This window comes from Thamnophis elegans, chromosome 4 (assembly GCF_009769535.1).
Source record: "Thamnophis elegans isolate rThaEle1 chromosome 4, rThaEle1.pri, whole genome shotgun sequence".
Taxonomy (NCBI): domain Eukaryota; kingdom Metazoa; phylum Chordata; class Lepidosauria; order Squamata; family Colubridae; genus Thamnophis; species Thamnophis elegans.
In genome coordinates this window covers 78,520,293-78,535,743 of record NC_045544.1, presented here as the reverse complement: position 1 = coordinate 78,535,743, position 15,451 = coordinate 78,520,293, and the positions used below count along the sequence as shown (strand labels likewise).

The window sequence follows — 15,451 nt, the reverse complement described above, 5'->3', positions numbered from 1 at the left end:
GTGTAGCCACTTATTCCAATCTTGGAACTATATATTTTCATGAAGGGACATTTTAAAGCAGTGCAGGCCACAAGAGTCTGTTTCATTTGTCTTCATTTTTTGTGAAGACACCACCAATAGAAGGTGGCCTTTTCTATTCTGTCCTCTTGTTTTCTATTCAGGTAAAAAACTACCTGCATACATACAGAATAATAGAGTTGGAAGGGATCTTGTAGGTCACCTAGTCCAACCTCCTGCTCAAGCAGGAGACCCTATACTATTTCTGACAAGTGGCTATCCAGTCTCTTCTTAAAAGCTTTCAGTGATGAAGCACCCACAACTTCTGAAGGCAAGATGCTCCACTGGTTGATTGTTTTCACTGTCAGAAAATGTATCCTTATTTCTAGTTGAATCTCTCCTTGATCAATTTCCATCCATTGTTCCTTGTCTGGTCTTCAGATGCTTTGGAAAATAGGTTGTTTCCCCCACTCTCTTGACAGCCCCTCAAATATTGAAACATTGCTATCAGGTCATCCCTGGCCCTTCTCTTCACTAGACTAGCCATGCCCTAATCTATACTTTGATTCCTTCTTCTAGCTACACCACCAAACCACACACAGGAGTTTCATGTATTCTTTCTCTCTTTTGTTCCACTTGCACTGGCTGAAAAATCATTTTTGGATTTAAGAAATAGTCCTAATTATAATGTTTTAAATCCTAAACCACCACCATTCTCAGCCTTTGTCCAATCAGGATTATATTGCCCAATCAGGGCATTATAATTTTCTATCAGATGGTTGATGACCTTGGGGACCAGAAATATCTAGTAATGTCATCTGGCCCACTTTAGCCCTGATGCAATAAAGAAATAAAATATAATTAATTATTCCACAAACCAGGAGAGAAGCCAGGTAAGATCAGTGCAGATTCATTATATGCAGCCATCAAGTTGGTTATGACTCCTAGCGATCACACAGACTTCTCCAGGATTAAGGGTAATATAGACATCTATAAATATAACAGTAGATGCTTGTAAATATGTCCAGGGTTTAGATACCATCAGGAAACTCTCTTTTGGACATAAGGGTTTGCCTGAACTCATGTCCCAAAGCAAAAATTAAGAAATAAGAGGGATTTGCTTGCTCTCTGTGTGGATATAACTTCATGAAAATAATGCTTTGTATACAAACTGTTATATTAAATATGAATAATTTGACTGAGTATGTTTACACAATTAGATCAATCTCTATGTGATTATTGTGTTTAGCTGCGTCTTGCATTTTTATTTAGCTTGGGTAATGTGCAGAGTTGTCAGGATACATTATAATTGAAATAATTGTTGATAGGGTTTGTAGAGATCTTAGCTGTTACTGCTGCATTTTAAAAAAATAACTATTGTTTTCCCTTTTTTGTGGTATTTTAAGGATACATATGACTCTTGTTATGTTATGTCCTCATGTGTAATTTTAGGAATTTTTCCCAACATACATAGTAGGCAACACACAGCTACATAGATATGCTCTTCTTCTTTAAATAGCCATATCGTGCTTAGAAACCTTTAGGTGCTGTATAAATACTACAGTTGTAATAGTAATAATAGGATTGTTCTGTTTGAGAAACTGAGTTACTCTGACTATACATCAGAGGAGAAACAAAGCATCAAGGGATTGGACTCAGTTGTGTGCCCTCTGGTGACAGAAAGTGCTTTGATCTGGAGGAGATTCTCCAGAGCAGGAGAGCTAATTTCCTCTTCTCTCTGTGCTGCCCTACAGCCAGCTCCAAAGGATTAGCAAGGCTCTTTGGAATAACATAGTGGGTGGTACAGGGGAATTGCAAAAGGAAGAAAGGGGATTTTCTCAGATCTCTCCCATTTCCCTTAATGAACAAACGGACACAATTGAAACACAGATTTGAATAGGAGGCACAGCAATAGGAGTAACAAAACAAACTAAGCAAGATCAGTGAGCAGCTAGAAGTTAACTTGAGCAGCAGGCTCTTGTTTTCACAAGGAGAAAAAAAATTGAGCTCTCAGCATCAAATTGCTCCCAGAGACATTAGAGCAACTTAACAAGAGCTTAACTTCTTCTAGGAGGCTAAGGAGATTTGGTGAAATAAGACTGAGAGGATTGGAGGCATGTCATAAAAAGTCTGAGGAAAAAATAGGATAAGTAGTGAGGCTTAGATTTTTAGGCAAAACCCGAATTCAGGAAATTCACTCACTGATTAAACATGAAGGAAAGGGAGTTAGCCCAAAGGCTTTCTGCTAATATAGTCAGTAAGTCAGAGGTCGGTGGAATAACAGCAACCAGCTTTCAGTGACTGGGGGTGTGTGTGTTAGTATTTCTATATATCTACATTAAGGTGACCAGACATCCCGCTTTTGGTGGGACAGTCACGATTTTTAATAATTTGTCCTGTGTCCCACGGCATGTTCAAAAAGTCCCAATTTTCCAAAAGAAAGAAAAGACGCCGAACCATCAATTTTAAAAAGGACGCCGTTAAAAAAAAGTTTTTATTTCTCTGAAGTGTCACTCCCGATGTGGCCTTTACAGGGCAGTGGTTTCCCTCCCTTCGCTCGGCTCGCTCGCAGCACCCGATGAGGGGCGAGGCTCCCTCCCCTCCTGCGAGTGCACGTGCCGACGTGCAATGTTTTTGCGACAGCCATCTGGTGACCTTGGGCGGGGGGGGACTTTTCAGCAGTGGTGGGGAAGAGGAGGCTTGGTCCCAGGCCAAGAGGCTCAGCCATCGGAAGGTTTTTTTTTTTTGCCTGCTTCTCTCGGGCATCACTCTCCCTGCAGCCATGCCGTGCAAGCCGCCGTCAGCAACCTGGTCTGGATGAGCCGAGGGGAGGCAGGCGGGGATCCGGTTGGGAGAGGCTGGCGATGGGGGTGGCTTTTGAAAGTGTTGGGGGTCGTTGGGGGAAGGCAATCGGGGGAAGGCTGCTTTGCAACCGCCAGCAAAGTCCCATCTAAACTTCTTGGTTCGCCCTCTCTGACCCAGAGCAGACCATTCTCGGGAAAGCCAGGTTCTTCCTCCCTACCTACCTTCTTTTCCCTTCCTCCCTTTCCCCTTCCTCCCTTTCGCCTCCCTCCCCTCTTTCCTTCCCTCCCGTCTTTCCTTCCTTCCTTCCTTCCTTCCTTCCTTCTCCTCCCCTCCCTCCAGCCCAGAGGAGAAGCAGCTGCTTCTGGAACTTCTTGAGAAGTTTCCTTGCCTGCTTTTCTCCTTCTCAAATGCCTTCCAATGACTGGCCAAGCTCTCCTCCCCAGAGTCTCTTTCTTCTGCCTGGGAATGGAATGGGGGGGTGATTAAAAGTTTTGTCACCCAGTGCTGTGGCTGAGGTGAAGCCAATCTCCAGCCGGCACCCCTGCCCGTGGCAGCAGCACCTCCCCCTCCGCTCGGAGCACCTGAGCTGGGCACCATGTTAGCCCTGCCCCCTCCTCCTCCTGTGTGCTTTTGAGGAGCCATGAGGCCGCGGGAGCGAGTAGGAAGGCGGCGGAGGGGGCAGGAGCAGGAAACAAAAGGCCCCATGGCTTCTCAAAAGCACGGCGGAGGAGGAGGAGGAGGAGGCAGCGGCAACAGGAGTAACGCGGTGCCCAGCTCAGGTGCTCCGAGTGGAGGGGGAGGCAGCACCGCCGCTGCCACAGGCGGGAGTGCCAGTGGGAGCTTTGGTGGCTTTACCTCAGCCACAGCGCCAGGCAGCAAAAATTTTAATCAAGAACACATACACACACCCCCATCAATGGTGTCCCGCTTAACCAATTTTAAAATCTGGTCACTTTAATCTATATCTAAGTGAAATACAAACCTATTTTACACCACCGCCACCACAGCCGGAGAGAGAGGTTAGGCCCAGAAAGAGGGACTAATCTAGTCACTGAGGGAACATCCAGAGCTGAGGGTAGACTAGAATCCAGGTGACCCTATTCATAGACTAGTCCTTATCCACTGGTATGCAAACAACAATAATAATGAAACGATTGAAAATACTATTTACCTGAGGAAATTTTATTTATTTATTTAGCGTATGGACTAGCAATATATATTAACATTTTGTTGCCATGAATTTTGAGAGTCAGGAAAGTCTACAGGCTACCCCAAAATAACTTATCTTAAAGATGGGGAAAAAATCATCTCAGGATACTTCTAGATCGCACAGTTCCACAAATTGGATTAGCATGAAGATACAGGCAAGGAATTTATTTTCAAAATTAGGGCTGAATGAATCAAGAGAAAAAATGGCTGGCTATGGAAACATTATTCCTTCTGTGCATGAATCCCAATGAAAGCAGCAGTTGTGACAAGTTTAGCAGGCAAATGCTTTTTCCAACAATTGTTAAATTAACTAGCAACTAAGAGATGTAAAAAATCACTATTCCAGGGACACTAGCAATATTACATTTTTCATTCATATTATACCAATCTGGATACAGATGGATTCATTTGACCAAATCAAGCACACATCTCAAAATGGAAAAAGATAAGATCAAATAATTTGCAAGTATGGATCACCTAAACTAGAGTTTACTTGGTGACATTCACTTGTGAGTAGGTTGTGAAGTATTCATAAAATAGGGCTTAGCATGGTAGAATCCATTCCTACCTTAACATTTAATAAATATTGAAACGTACCAGATTCATATCATAAATCATTCCACATAAATAGCCATCCACATAAATAGCCATCCACATAAATTGTTTGAACATTCTTGTCTGAAAAGTGTAAAAGACCATAACAGTAATCTTGTTGACTCAAACACAACCCACCTTACTCCAGCATTTTGTTTCATCTAGTGCTCAACTAGATGCCCCTGGGGTGCTTCAGAATACGAGATAGAGACATACCCCTCTCTGACCCCCTTGTCAGCATGACACCCGCCCCCAGCCTTAATAAAACACTGGGCCTCCAAGATTGATGGCCCTTGTCTATGGAGATTCTCAGTCATCCAGGTCATGGTTGCATCTATGGGACATAGATAGCCTTTGTTCAGACCTGCCCTGTCCTCCCTGATTTTATCCAAACTCTTCTTAAAGCTAGCCAAATTAGTGACTATCAATATGTTCTGTTCAGAGGTGAGTTGTTGCCAGTTTTACTACCGGTTCACAACCCGGTCACCACATGTGAGCTGCACTGGCTACCCATTAGTCTCCGGACTCGCTTCAAGGTGCTAGTCGTTACTTATAAAGCCCTACATGGCATCGGACCTGGGTACCTGAGAGACTGCCTCCTGCCAATTACCTCCCATAGACCGATCAGATCGCACAGACTAGGCCTCCTCCGGATTCCATCTGCCAGCCAATGCCGGCTGGCGACTCCCCAGGGGAGAGCCTTCTCTGTTGCAGCTCCGTCCCTCTGGAACGAGCTCCCCGTGGAGATCCGGACCCTTACTACTCTCCCAGCCTTCCGCAAAGCCACTAAGATTTGGCTGCTCCGGCAGGCTGGGGGGCTGTTGAAATAGCCAGCCCCACTGTAACTATGAATGTTGTGTATTTTAAACTGTTGTTTGTCTGTCTGTCTATTTATCCCCTTCCTCTGTTTATTGTAAGCCGCCCGGAGTCCTTCGGGAGTGGGCGGCATACAAGACAAATAAATAAATAAATAAATTAAATAAATAAATAAATTAAATAAATAAATAAATAAATAAATAAATAAATAAATAATGCATGTGTTGTTCAATATAAATTGTTCTTCAAACATGAGTAGAACAATTTACAGCAAACAATGCACACACAGTCACTAAAATCCAAAATGGTGGTGGCCCAGTGGCAACAAAGGAACCAGTTCGGGGGTGTGGCAAGCCTGGGTCGCTGCTGATAATGCCACCCAGGCCTGACTTCCACTATTGGTTCGGCCGAACCAGGCTGAACTGGCAGTAACCCACCTCTGGTTCTGTTGTAGTTAATTTCATCAGTTAAATTATGTGTTGCATGATATGCTTTCCCCACTGGTGATAGTGAGCTTATATATGCTTCAACAGTGTGCTCACAGACAGCTATTTAGTAATACAATCATGAAACTGAGGGTAAAGCTTGGATATTGTGGCAAAGGTGTTTATTATCCTGTGTCCTTGTTTCTTTTTTCTTGCAATCTTTCTTGCACAAGCTCTAAATCCCCTTTTTAGGTTTATATAAATGTTTTATCCTCCTAATACTGGCATGCTTAATAAACATTAATCCCTTGTCCACCTGGGAAGGGCAGTCCTCCCATCTGCTCAGTTCTGCCTACTGAGCTTTGTGCTGTGCCTTGGGTATATTTATTTGTTAATGACAGCTGAGGTTCTTATGAGCAAAACAGCAGGAGGTCTGCAGATGTTGAAGGCAAGGAGGGTCTGAGATGAACTCCTGTGCATTTGTTGTGAAGGCATTCTAAGAATCTATTAATCCATAATTATTTGGATATTGCTTGTGGAAATAGACAGCAATAAATTACCAGTCAGTTGAAAGAGGGGAAAAGGGAGAGAGGAGGAAGCAAAAGAACGGTTAATGCCCTTTTGTTACATTACTACCTCTTAAAACAAGTTAAATAATGGTTAATGTATCATCATTCTGTCATCTGAACAAAAATTGGGAGTATTTTCAGCTGTCTGTCTATGAAGAATCTATTGAGTATTTTTTTTTAAAGGAACGCCATAAAAGATGTGGCCTTTTTTTAAATGAAGGACATAAAAGATGTATGATGAGCAGTTGCTGCAAGACGTAAGGAAGGCGATTTGGATTGTGCAAAGGGAAGGGTTGTGGCCTTTGCCCAAAGAGGGAAAGCAATTCTAGTGATGACTAGAAACTCTTTGACACACTCAGTATGCCTTTCTATTTATCCATGTGGGTGAAATGAGTTGGCTGAAAGATAGACAATCTTTATATACAGCAATATAAATGGTTTAAACAAACAAATACAGACAAATAACATGCCCAGATGTAGTTCTGAACATACTGAAACAGCTGGGGAGGAGGGTGAAAGAGGTGGAGGTCACAGGCAGTGTATTTCTTGTTGAAGGATGTAGCCCAGGAAGAGAAGTAGTGCTAGAAGTGAACTGTGCAGATGGATTTGTGTGGATTTGGGAGAGATTGTGGGGAAAAATGGAGAAGAGTGCAGCTTAGATGAGGAGTGGTAATATAGCCAAGATGGGAAACTATGGGAAATAAATATTTCAGAAAGATTCTGCTATAACTAATGTATCTGCTTGGGAACTTACTATTTTCAAGATTATGCTTTTAGCTCAGAGTAGCATTAAATTGGGTGGTTCCCCCCCCCCCCTAAAATCCATGTGGTTTTTGCTTGGTTGGTGTGAGTTGGCAGAATTTGTCACTAGCAGGTTGTTTTTTCTAAGGTGAAGATTTTTGGTATGAGATGGGCTACAACTAAGAAGAATATGTTTGGAAGGCACCTTGCAAACATGTGGAAGAGGAGAAAGAGCACCAAGAAAGTAGTGTGATGACAAGTGCCAGGACAAGTCTAGGAGGATTATGAAGGATACACCATAAATAATAGCAAGAATAATCCAAGGCACCTGACCCAAGAATTCCAGGATCTTTATACAGATCCAGAATATCAGGTAGACACAGGAAGAATTAGAAGTCACAGCGCAGGAAATCAAATATGATATAGTGGTCATTGCTGAATCTTGATGGGATGAAAGCAAAAATGGATGGATATAACTTAATCAAAAGGCCAGACAAAAGAGGAAGAGAAAAATGTGACATGACACAGGAATTTAACATCCCAAAATTTCCTGAAGCAGTTGTTCTCTTTATCCTGATTAGTGTCTGCAGAGCGTAAGGGGCCGCTGAGCCACATTGGCCTACTCTTCCCTGCAAATCTACTATAGGAGCTGAGGGATAAAAACCTTCAGGAGGAAGGAAGCCATGGGTAGAAAAAAGCAAGGGTGGGGGACAGGCAGGCATCCCCTTTTGCCTGCCCCCTTCTGATTTTAAACTCTTCCCTACAGCATCCCTCTGGGGCTCCAGGGAGAAAGGAAATAACATCCAGGCAGAAAAGCAAAACTGGCATAACTCAGGGCCTTCTTCCACTTTGAAGCTATTAATCGAGATGTAAGAGAATCATGGGAACAGTGAGCAAAGATAAGAATAAACAACACTATGGTATCTTTGAGCAATCATCATGGTTCTATGATGACAGGTAGTCCTCGACTTACAACAGTTCATTTAGTGACCATTCGAAGTTACAACGGGATTGAAAAACTGACTTGTAGCCATTTTCTACACATGATTGTTGCAGCATCCCCATGGTCACGTGATCAAAATTCAGGTACTTGGGAACCGACTTATATTTATAATGGTTGCAGTGTCCTGGGGGATCATGGTCACGTGATCACCTTCTGTGATCTTCTGACTAGGAGAGTCAATGGGGAAGCCAGATTCATGAGCAACTGTGTTACTAACTTAACAACCGCAGTGATTCACTTGACACTGTGGCAAGAAAAGTTGTAAAATAGGGAAAACTCAATGAGTGTTTCACTTAACAACAGAAACGTTGGACTCAATTGTGGTCATAAGTTGAGGACTACCTTATGTTATTTATATATAAAGCTAGTCTACTGTGACTCAAATTTTTCAGTTTCCTTTACCAACCCAAATTGTATTCATTATGTAAATATGGAGCTAGAGCTACATTGAAAAAGTGGTGTATGGCACTGCTTTGTCTTATATTTTCCAGTGAACTCATCAATGTATTCATATAAACTGCCTTTATGGAGAAACAGCTTGTAATCAAGAGAAAAGTGGACATGAACAGTAAAAAGAGAGTTATATGTGACTGTGTGTATTACACATGCTTCTCATAATCCCAGAGAAAATTCAGTTGCTTTGAGGAGTTTGGAAAGATGTTAAGTTTGTACCCTTGAGTATTCCAAAGTGCCTTTTTGAACACCCCAAAGACATTTTTTTTCCTTGAATTTGAAGTCATACACACAGTCTGTCTCACACGTACATTATTAGGTATTGTAACCATTCTGTGAGGGACACAGTGGCTCAGTGGCTAAGACTCTGAGCTGGTTGATTAGAAAGATCGGCAGTTTGGTGGTTCGAATCCCTAGTGCTGCGTAACAGAGTGAGTTCCCATTACTTGTCCCAGCTTCTGCCAACCTAGCAGTTCGAAAGCATGTAAAAATGCAAGTAGAAAAATAGGAACCATCTTTGGTGGGAAGGTAACAGTGTTCTGTGCACCTTCGGCATTTAGTCATGTCAGCCACATGACCACAGAGACATCTTCAGACAGCGCTGGTTCTTTGGCTTTGAAACGGAGGTGAGCGCTGCCCCATAAAATCGGGAACGACTAGCACATATGTGTGAAGGGAACCTTTACCTTTAACCATTCTGTGAATGCAAATGTGGGATATAAGTCGACTAAATGAATTACAGATAGTCCTCGACTTATGACCACAATTGAGCCCAATGTTGCTAAGCAAAATATTTGTTAAGTGAATTTTGCCTCATTTTACTATCTTCCTTGCTACAGTGGTTAAGTGAATCTCTGCAGTTAGTAACATAGTTGCTAAGTGAATTTGGCCTTCCCATTGACTTTGCTTGTCGGAAGGACACAAAAAGCGATCACGTGTCCCCAGGACACTACTGTCATAAATATGAGTCAGTTGCCAAGCATCCAAATTTTATTTACGTGACTGTGGAGATGCTGCAACAGTTGTAAATGTGAAAAATGGTCATGCCACTTTTTTCAGTGCCGTTGTAACTTTGAATGGTCACTAAATGAACTCTTGTAAGTCGAGGACTACTTGTAATGCTCAGGAGGGGGTAGTTTGTCACCCAGCTATTTGATCCATGGCTTTGGGAGCTGAAGAACGTGGAAAGGCCCAATGGTGCACCTCAAAATAAACAAAAAAAGGGTTAGCCCAACACATAGGCAAAGTAACAAGGGAGCTGCCTTCTGATCATTCTGATGCTCTGATATTATTCACACAGCTTCTGATCTAGTTAATAAGAGATCTGCTCCACTAACCAGACTGCAATTATCTAAAATGATCTAAATATCTGAGCTCATTGTATAGTATTAACATCAATGTGGCCTTATTTAACAAATTTAATCTTCTTGATAATTCCCGAACAGTTTAGATGTTTGGGACTGTGTTTGCTTTATTTTCTTATTTAGAATATGACTCTCCTAAGATATTTGTTCTAGTCCTGAATTCATTTGTTACTAAAATGCTAGATTAAGAAACCAAACAGTACCAGTGGCCATTTGGAATGAGATGTAGATAGGAAATAGATTTGCTCTACCAATTCAGAGCTATTCCAACATTTTGGATTTCACCTGTCACAATGTGCGCGCACTTACATTGCTACTGAACTGGTAGCATAGGTAAGTGGATTTCACCCCTGATGAGAAGCGAAATGTCTTCAAGGAAAAATAAAGAAAGTCCCAGTTGCCTTTTGAAAAAGCACCTTTGGGATTCCTTTTTGTTTCCATGCTTTTTCTGTTTTTTGCCCTATGGCCAAGGAATTGATAATAGTTGCATAAGACTCTCTCTTCTCTTTGAGCATGTCCTAGTCGAAATCAATCTCCTGAAAACAATAATCTGACCCAAATTATACAAATTCAGAACTGCACTGTAACCTCCATATTGGGAAATTAATGGCTTGGAATGCAGAAGAAATTGATATTTTGATGTTATGTGTGTTTTAATGAATAAAAATGTAACCATGCGATCATTTCATTTGCACTGCTTCAAATGTACACAGTAGTTCTAACCATTGTTCTTTTTCTGGATAATGGCATAGCCTTTATGATACACGATCTAAAGACCTCATTCGTAATTGAAGCTGCCTTCCTGTTGTGGTTTCCTAAGGGCAAGTTTCATTGAGCACAGTGGGATTTACTTTGGAGTAGCTTTGAGATCTGCAGTCAGGTGCTGCAAGAACAACTGGAATATGACAAGGATGCAATGGATAGACATGAACTCCTTAGATATTTGCTTCTAAAATTTTCTGTTTTTCTTCATAGCTCCTGCCCAGGCACAGATCATTCATGCTGGGCAGGCATGTGTTGTAAAGGAAGATAACATCAGTGAACGAGTGTACACTATTCGGGAAGGTGACATCCTTGTTCTGCAGTGTTTAGTTACAGGGCACCCACGGCCACAGGTAAGCTATTTCTTCTTATTATCAAAATATTGTTTGATCTGGTATTCTCAGGTATTCACTGCTATATCAATATAGAGATTCTTTTTCCTTCTTTTTCATCGTTTTTTTAAAGTTTTATTCTGGTTGACTTTGAGCAACTCTGGGAAGTTATCAATAATCAAACAAAGATATTACGGTAAAACATTTAAAATAAGAGGGAAAAGATAGCAAGTGCAATAAACAAGGGATTTCACTTCCCCTCATGGAGGGGGAGTGAGGAAGCCCTGAGTGTTTCACCATTTCCCATTTCCCTAGCTGGCATAACCAATGGCAAGGAATTGTAGAGGTTGTAGAACCAGGAAACCAATTCATACAATCCACAATATGCAGATTCCTGGCTAATTCAATCTCGTAGAGTTGGTTTACCCTGCAGGTCCTTTACAATTCTTTTGAACAACAGCAAAGTGGAAGCCATCTGAATCTCGGGGAAATCTCATTCTAGAGTGCAGATACTACTACAGAGAAGATATTCTTCTGAGGATCCAATTTATGACTTTGTATATTCAAAGAAACTCACAGGACACCCACTGTGCAAGACTGAATTGGCCAGGCATAATATTCACTGCATATGTGGCATTCAGAAATGTCCAAGTCTAATGAAATAAAAGACATTATCAGATTCACCATAATGTTGCATGATCCTTATGGTTTTTTTTCGTCCACAAAATAGAAGGAATAGGTATATTGTGGATAATATGAGTTAGTTGTCTTGTCCTACAACTTCTACTAAGGATAAACATTTAGAAGGTATGCATTTTGTACAAACATCAAATACTTTGCAGGGGCTTCTTCAGGCATATTAATTAGCAGCTTTTCAGAGCTCTAATTTTCCAGAGTAACTACTACACAGGTATTAACACAGACTGAAGACTGAAAGATTTCCCATCTTTCCACTAATCAAAGTTTCATAACCTCCTTTGATGGGCCACGGTGGCTCAGTGGCTAAGTCGCTCAGCTTGTCGATCAAAAAGGTCGGCAGTTCCGCAGTTCAAATCCCTAGCACTGTGTAATGGAATGAGCTCCCGTTACTTGTCCCAGCTTCCGTGTTTAGTCATGCCGACCACATGACCATGGAGATGACTTTGGACAGTGCTGGCTCTTCGGCTTTGAAGCGGAGATGAGCACCACCCCCCAGAGTCGGGAACGACTAGCACATATGTGCAAGGGGAACCTTTACCTTTAACCCCCTTTGAAAAAAGACAATTTGAAACATGCAGGAGCATTTCTTAAACATCTATTTTTAAATCATTAAAGCAGCTGCGTTTTTTTCCCCCCAGGTTTGTGTCTCTGCTTCAGAAGCTTCCCCTGGCTGTCTTTGCATGCAAAGTGTCAAGCCACGTTGCTTCACTGGGAGGAAAATATGGAGGATTATTGGGGAAAATGTGAAGCAATTGTTCCTGTATGTGCATGTGGTGACTTTTAGGAGCACCTTCCAAAGCAATAATACAAGCCTGGAGAAAATTGCACCTCCTTTAACAATTCCCTCAAAAGTGCTTTCAATATCCAAAGTATCTCTTTCAAAATATTTTTACAGCATGAACTTGGGCTATTATTAAGTAAAATGAGGCCACCTTTTTCAAATGACAAGAAAAAAAACCTGACTCTGGTGTAGAAGACAGAATTACAAACCGCATGATCAGCTGAGCTAGCATCTTGCACAAAAATACAATGGATACAAAAATGCAATGGATATAAAACTGTAATTTCAGTTTTGAATGGTTTCTCTATGGCGTGCATTCTTCTAACATTATAATGTCTTGATCTAGCCTTTTATAGTACTTTCAGAATGGCACTTCCTGCTTAGAGGACAAAGTTACATAGCTAGGGCCAGCTAGGAAAAGAGCTTGGAAATATATTTCTATTATTATTTAAAAATAGAGAGAAATAGAAGATTCAGTTCTTTTTGTTCATAATATACATGATGCAGAAGGAAGACTTAGCATACAGATAAAGAATTTCTATTCACTCATGTCATGGCTGTTATATCCATGGCATCTGAATTTACAGCATGAATATAAATCCATATTTCTTGATTTCTAGGGCTCCCTCCTTTTATTTTGATTTTCTCTCAAACTAGTTTTCTTGTCTTTGCTTAGCATTAGTCAGGAAGGGACAGAGTTTTGAAATTTGCTTTAAAGTTTGTATTAAAAAAACACATTTGGCTAAAAAAATTGAGTGATGAGTAACACACACAGGGACCCACTGGGAATGGGCAGTAATTCTTATCGTCTCTCTTCTCATCCTCCTCTTGTATCGTTTCTTTGTTCACTCTCCCCTGCTTCTCCAAATCAAAGCTTTGTCTTTTAACCTTTGCTTAATCCCCTCCCAACTCTTCCCTCAGTTAGTCATTAAAGTTCCAAAATATGGTCAAACTAAATAAATGAAGCTGAAATGAAAAAAGCAGAGGAAAGATTAAAGAACCAGCAGAACCAGCCGTGCAAACAGAACGCTCTTTAAGAAGCTCCAGGCTTCTAATGAGAGGACAAAGGCTAAACAAATCCCTCATGGGCTGCCATTAACTTTACAGGTGAAGCAAGGGGGGGGGGGGGCTGCTGAACCTGATCACCCCAAGCCTGAAATCCAAGCCACCTCACATATAGACTATCAATCAGAATAGAATTGCAAGGGACAATACAATAGCAGAGTTGGAAGGGACCTTGGAGGTCTTCTAATCCAACACCCTGCCTAGGCAGGAAACCTTACACCGTTTCAGACAAATGGCTATCCAACATCTTAAAGACTTCCAGTGTTGGAGCAGTCACAGACCCTATACCAGGGGTGTCAAACTTGATTTCAGTGAGGGATGCATCAGGATTGTATTTGACGGCTGTGATGGGCGTGGCCAGTTCAACATCACTTGTGTGATCAAATGCCACTTTTGCTAGTAGTTTGTTTTGCTAGCACTCTGCCAACAAAAAAGGAGATTGTGAGGGCTGCAGATGGTCTTCACAGGCTCTGTTTTCAGCTGTGATGGCCTCCTGCAGCCTTCTGCCAGTGAAAACAGAGCTTATGAGGCCGCACGCGGCCCTCCTGGAATCTATTTTCAGCTGTGACAGCCTTTTGTAGCCCTCCTGACCACCCTTTTCACTGACAGAGGGTTGCAGAAGGCTGTTGAAGCTGAAACAGCCTTTTGACCACCCTCCTTGCATTCTGTTTTCACTGCAGAAGGCTGTTGCAGCTGAAAATGGTGCCCAGGAGGGCCGTGTGTGGCCTCATAAGCTTGTTTTCATGGCATAGGCACCACAGACTGATCCTCTGCTGTTTCCAAGGAAGCTCCGTGGGCCAGATCTAAGCACCCCGTGGGCCGGATTCGGCCCAGAGGCCTTCAGTTTTACACTCCTGCCCTATACCATTTCAGAAAAGAGGCTGTCCTGTCTTGTCTTAAAAACCTCCAGTGATGAAGCATCCTCAACTTCTGAAGGCAAGCTGTTCCACTGGTTAATTACCCTCACTGTTAGGAAGTTTCTCCTTAATTCCAGGTTTCTTCTCTCCTTGATTAGTTTCCATCCATTGTTTCCAGTCCTACCCTCTGGTGCTTTGGAAAATAAATTGACCCCTTCGTCTTTGTGGCAGCTTCTCAAATACTGGAATACTGCTATCATGTCATATCATGATATCATGTCATGTCAGGCCTGTGTGCAAGGAGAAGTTTACCAAAAGCATATGAAAGTGCTAATATTGTTGCTTTCCAGCTTTGTAGTTTTATAGCCAAATATTTAAACCCTCATGGGTTTGGTATGAATTTGACAAATTTGCTCTGTTTAAGCATCTGCAAAATGGGAGTAACTGTGCCTTTCATCACACAGAGGAACGTGTGAAAAGTACTTCCAGTCTGAAGTGAAAATTGTCCCCATACCCACATCTACTTTCTCCCTCACAAACTCACTTTTTATTTCCACTCACTCTGAACCTGTGATGGGATCCTGCCAGTGTAACAACCGGTTTGATGATCGCGTGGTTTGTGTAAGTGCTCCGTGCATGTGCACAGTTTTTACAAAACTTACCTTCCACATTACTTCTGGGGAGTAACACAACTGAGGTGTGGCAATCCACTCTGCCACACGAATCAGCTGAGAGGATATAGGTAGGTAAAGCACAGGGGCGGCAGGCAGACCCACCTGATCATCAGAGTGAATCGGTTCGCTCCCCAACTGATCCTCAGAGCTACCGGTTCAGCCGAACTGGTCCAAATCAGCTGAATCCCACCCCTGCTCTGAACTCCCCAAAATATAGTACATGAATTCCATTTTAAAATGTTGATTGTATTCCATCCTCCTGCTGTTTCTGGTCCATTTCACACATCAAACAGGGGAAGGTATGC

General features: G+C 42.0%; 1 protein-coding gene across 1 annotated transcript in view; it reads left to right on the top strand.

Moving 5' to 3' along the window:
* The window catches only part of MDGA1 (MAM domain containing glycosylphosphatidylinositol anchor 1), a 334,259-nt gene that overhangs the window by 91,626 nt on the left and 227,182 nt on the right, over positions 1 to 15,451 (top strand). The window contains 1 exon segment of the mRNA XM_032216752.1: positions 10,952 to 11,091. Coding sequence (XP_032072643.1) covers positions 10,952 to 11,091 — 140 coding nt within the window.